Source organism: Sorghum bicolor, chromosome 10 (assembly GCF_000003195.3).
Source record: "Sorghum bicolor cultivar BTx623 chromosome 10, Sorghum_bicolor_NCBIv3, whole genome shotgun sequence".
Classification (NCBI taxonomy): domain Eukaryota; kingdom Viridiplantae; phylum Streptophyta; class Magnoliopsida; order Poales; family Poaceae; genus Sorghum; species Sorghum bicolor.
Window position 1 is genome coordinate 41,260,934 of NC_012879.2, and position 9,572 is coordinate 41,270,505.

At 51.0% G+C, this 9,572-nt stretch overlaps 1 protein-coding gene across 1 annotated transcript; it reads left to right on the forward strand.

The window, feature by feature from the left end:
- LOC110431146 lies at positions 1,355–1,967 on the forward strand. Its single transcript, XM_021449857.1, has 2 exons — positions 1,355–1,841; positions 1,918–1,967. The coding sequence occupies exons 1-2, from the start codon at positions 1,355–1,357 to the stop codon at positions 1,965–1,967; spliced, it is 537 nt and encodes a 178-aa protein (XP_021305532.1).

A 9,572-nucleotide genomic window follows, 5' to 3' on the forward strand; every position in this document is an offset into this window, starting at 1 on the left:
TGGCAACGGCGCCAGAAATGCTTGTTGATATTTGGGAACGCAATAAGGAATTGATCCGCAAACGCACGGATATCGGTGAGCACTTCACCCGGGAGGTTATCCAGAGTATCGTATTTATTTTTTTTACCACTAGGAGAAAGAGTGCATCTAACTAACCGGTCTATTACTACTAACCTTTAGGCACAAAGAATGTCTTTCGATGTGAGTGATAAATAGAGAAGACTGCAACCGTAGTCTCCTTCTAACCTTGGTAAGGATGATCTATTGTTCTAATGGGGAGGCTAACGGAATCTAGACAACACAAAGGATGTTCAACCCGCACCTATAAACCCTATCCTTCCTGCTAACGAGATGTGATCTACAAAGGTAGCTCGGAAATGTCACGTTCCTCACTACTACCACGGTCCAGCTAGTCAGGGAATATCTATGAGTACCCCAGCCTAAACACCACGTTTACGCCAGCAATGATTACTCTAAACTCTACGCGAAGAGATTAAAGTAAACTCATAAACCATAAGAACAATAAAACAAGAACTTACTAGAATTTAGAAGTCGAATTACTGAAGAATCCTAGGAGCAAGCTTCGGGTTAGGAGAACTTGATCCCGCAGGTACAAGCTTGGAGTAGACACCGACAGGCCGGGCTTCCTCCACTCTACACCTCCACTCTATTTCTCTCAATCTAGTAGAAACTAGAAGATCTATTTCTACCTTACATTGATTGCTAAGCCTAAAAAGAAATATTAATTAGAGAAGAGGTTTTCCTTCGAGGGCACCCCTCAGTCTCTATGATAATTTCTTCATGTCTTCCAGGGGCCAGGGGGCCTCGCTTATATAGTCCTCCCCTTCTATGCGTTTTTGGGTCGATAGCCGAGGTGGTACTATGTTTTTCTTGATCCAATAGGTCGGTGGAATATCCCGAGCGAAGGAGTCCTGAATTGGCTCCAGCAGGGGGGCGGGCGCCCAGGCTACCAGGGCACGCGCCCTGGGCCTGGCCCAGCTTCGCCTCCGCTTCGGTCTCGTGGCTTCTGGAGTCTTCTAGATGATGTAAAATTGCGCGGTGCGTTGATATCTCTATGTAATCCCGACATGTGGGCCTTTCTTCCTTATTTCCTGATAACCCCCTGCAGAAACAGATAAACAACAAAACTCGTGGAATTCTGTCAGATCAAACCCTAATTCTAGGTTATGGTTGCATATCGGTCCTTTCTCTTGTTTATTTGATAATTAAAATTGATACTTAAGAATCGTCAACATCCAACACTGAGAAGAAGAAGATGTACTTCTTCAAGAAGGGCTTGAGTACGCGCCTCAAGGTGGCCCTCTCGGGTCACACCTGCTACACTCTCCGGGGGATGGTCAATAAGGCCCTGGAGATGGAGAGGGACAGCCTGGAGGCCGATGCTCAATACAAGGAGAAGAAGCGCCGGTCTGAGAGTTCTTCTCGTGGCCCGGCACCCCAGAGGCCACGTGCTCACGTGCCCCCTCCGTCGCGCCCCCGCTCTGTTCAGGGTGCTGCACCGGCTCCGAGTCGAGGAGGTGTTACCCACACCGCCAACTACCACCGCCCCACTCAGAGCCACCCCGCGCAGAGTACCAGCATGTGGAAGGCCGCTGCACCCACCTCCACAGGCAGTGTGCCTTTCGCTTGCTTCAACTGTGGTCAGCCAGGCCACAAGGCAGCCCACTGCCCTACAAAGACTGCTCCACCGCCTGCCCCAGTTTCGACCAGGCAGGCACCTACTCAGGGCACTTTTTGCAAGCCAGCTGTAGGAGCCACCCGCGGCCGCCTCACACACCTGACAGCGCAGGACGCGCAGGACGCCCCCGACGCGGTGTACGGTATGTTTTTGGTACAGGGAGTTATGGCATCAGTTCTATTTGATTCTGGTGCAACTTGCTCGTGTGTGTCCTCTAGATTTGCACGAGAGCACAACCTACCCGTGTCACCACGGAAGGTACCCATAGACACCATATCCCCTTTAGGCAACCTCAGATGCACCCAAAAATGTCAGGGAGTGAGTATCACCATTGAGGGTTACCCTTTTCTAGCCAACCTCACCTTACTTCTGTCGGATGGACTAGATGTCATCCTAGGGATGGATTGGCTGACCCGACACAAGGGAGTGATATCTTGCTCACCGAGGTATGTGGAGATAACGCACCCGAGTGGTCGCGTGCTTCAATGTGAGCCTAACCATGAGAAGAAGGCACCCATGATATGCGCCTTAGAAGCCAAGTCTGTTGAGGAGGTCCCTGTAGTGATTGAGTATCCTGACGTGTTTCCTGAGGAGTTGCCGGGTATGCCACCTGACAGAGATGTGGAGTTCGTGATTGACCTTCTGCTGGGAACGGGTCCCATTGCTAAGAGGCCCTACCGCATGTCGGTCGACGAGCTGGAAGAGCTCAAGAAACAACTCAAGGAGTTGTTAGATAAGGGGTACATTAGGCCCAGTGCTTCACCATGGGGTTCCCCTGTCTTGTTCGTGAAGAAGAAGGATGGTTCCATGTGGATGTGTATTGACTACCGGAACTTAAATGCTATGACTGTCAAGAACAAGTACCCTCTCCTAAGAATCGATGACCTGTTAGATCAGTTGAAGGATGCCAAGTTCTTCTCAAAAATCGATCTCCGATCCGGGTACCATCAGATGAAGATCAGACCGGAGGATATACCTAAGACAGCCTTTGTCACAAGGTATGGGCAATATGAGTTCACCGTTGTGTCCTTCGGACTCACAAATGCCCCGGCCTACTTCATGAATATGATGAACAAGGTGTTCATGGAAGAACTGGATAAGTTCGTTGTGGTGTTCATTGATGATATCCTTGTCTATTCAGCCTCTGCCGAAGAACATGAGCAGCACTTGAGAGTAGTTCTGGAGAAGTTGAGGCAGAACCAACTCTACGCCAAGTTCAGTAAGTGCGAGTTCTGGCTTGAAGAAGTTGCCTTCCTAGGGCATGTGCTCACAGCTGAGGGAGTTGCAGTCGACCTAGCCAAAATAGAGGCCGTGAAGGAATGGGAGCAACCCCGCAATGTGACTGACATCCGCAGTTTTCTGGGTTTGGCCGGATACTATCGTCGTTTCATCGAGAACTTCCCTAAGATCGCCAAGCCAATGACCAACCTTCTCAAGAAAACCAATGAGTTTGAGTGGACACCTGAGTGTGAACAGAGTTTCCACACCTTGAAACAGAAGCTTACCACCACCCCTGTGCTAGCCTTGCCCGACATTCAAAAAGACTTCTTAGTCTATTGCGATGCTTCGAGACAAGGACTCGGATGTGTTCTGATGCAGAGTGGGAAAGTCATAGCGTATGCGTCGCGACAGCTGAAAGACCATGTGCAACGCTACCCCACCCATGACCTTGAGCTAGCAGCCGTAGTGCATGCCCTGAAGATCTGGAGACACTACTTGATCGGCAACAAGTGTGATATATACACTGATCACAAGAGCTTGAAGTACTTTTTCACTCAAGAGGATCTAAACATGAGGCAACGCAGGTGGTTAGAGCTCATAAAGGACTACAACCTGGAGATCCACTACCACCTAGGAAAGGCAAATGTAGTTGCTGACGCCCTGAGCCGCAAGAGCTATTGTCACAGTTTGTCCATGGAAGCCATACCATCGGAGTTGTGTCAGGAGATGGAAGATCTACAACTAGAAATCGTACCAAAGGGCTTGCTCAGTGAATTGCGGATACGCTATGATCTAGAGGAACGGATTCGAGAGGCCCAAAAGAGTTGCCTCGTGATCCAAAAACTCCGTAGGATCATGGAAAGGGGTACGTCCCCTTGGTTTCACGAGGACGAACAAGGGACCTGCTGGTGCAAAGATAGAATTTGCGTACCTCATGACAAGGCCTTGCGAGAGGAAATCTTGACTGAGGCACACGACTCCAAGTACAGTATACACCCTGGCAGCACCAAGATGTACGCCGACTTGAGAAAGATCTTCTGGTGGAAGAACATGAAGAAAGACATCGCCAAGCATGTGGCTCGGTGTGACACATGCAATAGAGTTAAAGCCGAGCACCAGAGGCCAGCTGGGTTGTTGAAACCACTAGATGTACCAGAGTGGAAATGGGAAGGCATATCCATGGACTTCATCGTGGGTTTACCTCGATCCCCGAAAGGCCACGACTCAATCTGGGTGATAGTTGACCGATTGACCAAAGTAGCCCATTTCATACCAGTCAAAACAGTCTATCGTGCCGAGCAACTGGCAGATCTATACGTGGACCACATTCTTAGACTCCATGGTGCACCTACCAGCATCATATCAGACCGAGGGCCACAATGGGTATCTAGGTTCTGGCAGGGTCTGCACAAGGCCATTGACACCCGTCTAGACTACAGTACCGCATACCACCCGCAGACTGATGGTCCGACTGAGAAAGTGAACCAGGTCCTTGAAGACATGCTCAGAGCTTGTGTACTGAAGTATGGGTCAGATTGGGAGAAGAGCCTATCTCATGCAGAGTTCTCCTACAACAACAGTTATCAGGCCAGCATCCAGATGTCACCCTTCGAAGCCCTATACGGAAGAAAGTGTAGAACCCCGCTGATGTGGTCACAGGTGGAAGAGAGAGCGTTCTTTGGCCCTGATAAAATCAAGGAGGCCGAAGAAGGGGTCGCCCAGGTGCGAGAAAACTTGAGGATCGCTCAAAGTCGACAGAAAAGCTACGCTGATAACAGACGGAGAGATTTGGAGTTCTATGTCGGAGACCACGTCTACCTCAAGGTCTCACCACTCCGTGGCACCTTTAGGTTCCATGTGAAAGGGAAGTTGGCACCCCGGTTCGTGCGTCCCTACCGAATCAGCAAGAGAATTGGGAAGTTGGCTTACAAGTTGGAACTGCCCGAAGAAATGTCGGGAGTGCACCCGGTCTTCCATGTCTCCCAGTTGCGTAAGTGTCTAAAATTGCCCGAGGAAGAGGTACCTATCGAGACACTAGACTTACAGGAGACCCTGGAATATCGGGAGTATCTAGTTCGGATCCTTGACCGAGCAACCAAGGAGACAAGGAGTTCCACCATTCCCATGTGCAAGGTACTGTGGAGCAACCACACAGAAAGAGAAGCCACTTGGGAGAAAGAGTCTCAGCTGTAGTTACGTTACCCCTACCTCTTCGAAAGGTACGTCACACCTTAAATCTCGGGACGAGATTCCAATGAGGGGGAAGGACTGTAACAACCTAGAAATTCTCATAAAATACCAAAAATACCACCTGAAATTTTTTTCTAAAAATAACCCTTGCTTGGTGAATTCATACTAGGAAAACACCCTGTAGATGCACAAGTAGAGCCTATTTAAATTTTGAGCATATGCATATTTAATTTAACGTGTGATTTGGCTTTTATTGATTTTATGTGATGAGTAATAAAATCAACAACCTTTATTTAATTAATGAATTCTCTTCTAAAGCCGACCCTTGGCTTGTGCCCATGAGAACCCTAGACCCCTAGAGGACCCCCTTTAAGGGTGTGTACAAGTTGGCAACTTGTATATGCAAATAGGGATCAAGGTGTAGATAGTATAATTATCAGAAAATAGGAAAAGACATAACAGGGGCTGGAAGAATTGGAAAACAACTTCTAGCCCAAGCACGGCCTGCGGCCCAGCGCGCGCCCACGCCTGCGCTCAACCACGCGGCCCAGCAACCGCTCGCCACGGCCCAACACCGCGCTCGGCCCACCTGCTAGCCGAGCAGCGCGGCCGCGCCCAGTACTCCCACCCCGCGCGGCTGACAGGCGGCCCCCGCCTGTCATCCCCCACCTTTCTCCCCCTCGCTCCTCTGCTTTACCCCGACAAGCCCCTGCCATGGTGACGCCACTAGCGCCCCGTTTTGACCGGACGAGCGCGATTGGGAGGCGCCAGCGCGCTCGCAACCACCCCGCGACCCCAAGCCCTAGCCTAGGAGACCCGGGCGCCCTACACGTGTCCCGATTGCGTCCTCGTCGTCCGCCGCGACGCCATGATCGGGAATGGCTATATAAGCCTGTTCCCCAAGCCCTAGCGCAATCCCAACAACCCCGCCGCCATGCTGCGGTACAGCCACCCCTCGGCACACATCGAGAGAGGAGAGGAGCAAGGAGGAGAGACGTACCGTGCGCCGGAGTCGCTCGGGCACCGAAGAAGGAGGTTGTCGCCGCCATCTCCTTCCTCTTCCCCCGCGACGGTCATCACGGCACCGCGAACCTTCGGCACGGCACCAGCTCACCACCGCCTCGCCAACCTTCAACCCTGCCACCACCGGTGAGTCACTATCCCTGCTTGCGTCCACCGTCGAGACGGCACGAGTGCCGCCGTGCGCGGTCTCCGCTGGCACACCCCCCCCCCTGACGCTGGCACGAACACGCCCTGGGGAGAGCCAAGGTGCCTCCTTTCGCACGCCCCGTGCTCGCCCCGCACCCACGCAGCGTATGCACCCAGCGCGACGCGACGCCCACGCCCGAGCAGGCACGCTCGCGGCCGCGGCCGCGGTCGCCGCGAGCACAAACACCCACGGCGCACACCCCGTTCCGGCCTAGGAGCAATACTAGAGGACCCAAGGACCTGGCCGGCGAGTTCGCCATGCCCTAGAATGTATGGCGCGCGCACATTTAACTAGAAGAAGGCACGAGAGAGCCGGAGCCGAGGCACGGCCGTGCGTCCGCCATGGCCGGCCCCGCCTCGACGCAGAGCGCCCCGTTTCGCTGTTGTCTGCAAGGTGAGAAAGAGAAGGGCACCACGTGAAGTCGCGCGGCGGAGATGGAAGTCGGTGCGCTGCCGAGAGTGGAAGGAAGGAGGCGCTGCGCGAGGGAGGCGGTCGCCGGAGCGTCGCGCTGCCCATCGGCGCCGTGGGAGAGGGAAGCAGGGGAAAAGAGGGGAGAGAGCCTCCTGGCTGCACCCGGTGCGCCGTGGACCGAAAAAGAGGAGAGAGAGGGCGGACCAGGTCCACCAAGACCCAGCCAGCAAACCTCTACCCCCCCAGCCGTCGAGTTGGGCCGAGAATGAGGCCCAAGTGGCAAAACTGACCCTCTGCCCCTTTTTCTTTCCTTTTTCCAAAACTACAACTTGCATAAATCTTTTAAATCCCTAAATGATTTCCGAAAAATATAAACCAAGTATCCAAATTCTTCTAAAAACAAGCTCTACGTCTTACGCTTAATTATGAGTGCATTTGGTTCTTTCGATTCTTCTATTTGATTTTTGTGATATCTATAGGAGTCGCTTATCGCGACCATATGTCTCGTTTGACAGACCCGGAGGAGCCGACGACTGAGGAGTACGACCCCGACTACACAGAGGAGCTCGAGGATGACTTGCCAGGTGCCACGTCCCACCCAACCTCGTAGAATCCTATTAGCCATGCCATGAATGTAGAAGCTAGCGCTTTACTTTTATGCAATAATCTGAGATAGGATGCATGGTAGAAATGCTTGTGAGCCATTACCTTGTCGCAACCTTCTACCCTTGCGTACCCGCAGTTAAGATAGAAGCTCGCATCTTACTACTAGTACTCTACTCTGCATTATATCTGTGATGTGATGCTTGGTGGATAGCTGTTGGCTTGGATAAGGCATGGATTGCCGATTCTGGAAATTGGGGAGATTTTGGCGTGTGTCTTGGGTGTGTGGTGAGGGTTGAGTCGACCGAGCAGGAATGTACGACGAGTCTTGGGACGAGTCTTGCCGGGGGATGCTACCTAGGCGTTCCCCAAGAGAGATGCCCGTGGCGGGCACACGTGACAGGAAGAGGTCCCGGAGTGGAGTGTCTTCGTGGGACGAAGCACCGGGATAGGAGGTGCTGTTTAGCACGGGGTGACCGGGTGTCCCGTCGAGCGGGGCATCGGCCGACCCCACGTGAAGTTGTCCTATTCGGTCCCCCTAAGGACTCATGAGTTCTGGGAACCGGTTCGTAGGAAGCCTTGCATTCCCACTCGCCTTAGCCATGGAACGGGACGGATGTACGACCAGCTAGGGCGGTGCCACATCTACTAGGTTGTTAGCAGAAAGTGTAGGGAGGTACTACGTCTCACACCCTCCTAAGACAGCGTAGTGACCTTGGGGGCCCGGTACTACGTCTCACAGTCTCAGCATGCCGGTGGTACTCCGGTATGGCCCCAGTTCTGAGTGGTAGGGTGGCATCGTGTTTAGTTGGAAGGCAGCCCGGTATCAGCCTAGACGATGTACAGCGTCGATGATGGTGATCTTGTGGGTAGTGCAAACCTCTGCAGAGTTTCTGGTTGATCAATCGATACATATGCCATTTACGGCTATGGACCTTTCCTATGTTTCCGCTTCACTTGACTAGAGAGAGGAGTCCTTTCTACCTTCCCCTGGGTTTGTGTTGGATCCGACGATGGCCGCTGAGGCAAGGCACGAGCGGGAGTCGCCCTTGCCAACTAGAGAGTGAGATTGTGGTGAGATGTGTGTGCTGGGATGGGAGAAAGTGTGAAAGGAGTTGGATTAAAAGTTGACTTATTATTATAAAATTTGGACTATTCGCATAGGAAGCTACAGCCTTAAATTAGGTCTTTTGATACATCCCCTTGCATTCCACCTTCCACAAAGCTTCACAAAAGCATAGGGTGGGAGCCAGTGGCCAGTACAAATCGTACTGATACTTTGGCAGCAGGTTCTGAGCCTGAGTACGACTACGCAGGCGATGATTGGGAGGAGTAGCTGTCTCATCCTACGCTCAAGTTTGGAGGATCCGGAGTTCGCGCCTTCGCTATCTACCCGATGCTGTTCCGCATGTTGTGTGTGTGTGAGTGTGATTCCGCCAAGTGGCGATGTAATAATAAGTAAACCCCTCTTGTACTCTCTTTTGTTCGTGTATGACTTGTACAACAGCTGAAATTCGGGTATTTCGAATTGACTCCTTCACGCGTTAATTCGTTTTACAATTCTAATATGGGGATTTCCCTTCGTGGAAATCTAGATCGTTTCAATGCTCATATGCAACATCTTCCCAATCTATTGGTCCCTCCAACATCACCACATTCGAGATCTCCAACCCCCTCATCCTTTCTATTTATAAAAACTTTAAAAGGGTGATTGTTGATACATATGTCTATAATAAATATTGCAGATCTCGTTGAGTTGATCTTGATATAGGTCAACGTTGGAGGGGAAACCACTTCGCCGACATAAATTGATGGTTTCCCAAGGACAAGCTTAGTGTCCTAAAATAAGCACTGATCAGATCGTAACATGAGCTTTTAATTATTTGCAATATTACCTTGTGTATTGAGCATATAAGGATAATTGTAAAAAAAATTCCTTCGGGTATTCTTGTCACTAACCTTTCCAGGATTGGAGCAAGAAGATTGGATGAATGACAAGCACAAGGTATGTCCAACCAATCATCATACAACATTGAATTAAATTCATCCAAACTTGAATTTTGCAAAATTCAAGCTTGGGGGAGTACTTTACATAAAAACATCATTTGCCATGTTGCTATGTTGGTTGTCCTTACCTTTGAGACATGCTCAAGTTGTTAAATACTAATCACACTACTTCATCTCCACTTGAGTAGATCTCTATAAATGCTCTCATGCTACATTTATTTGCTTTAGTAT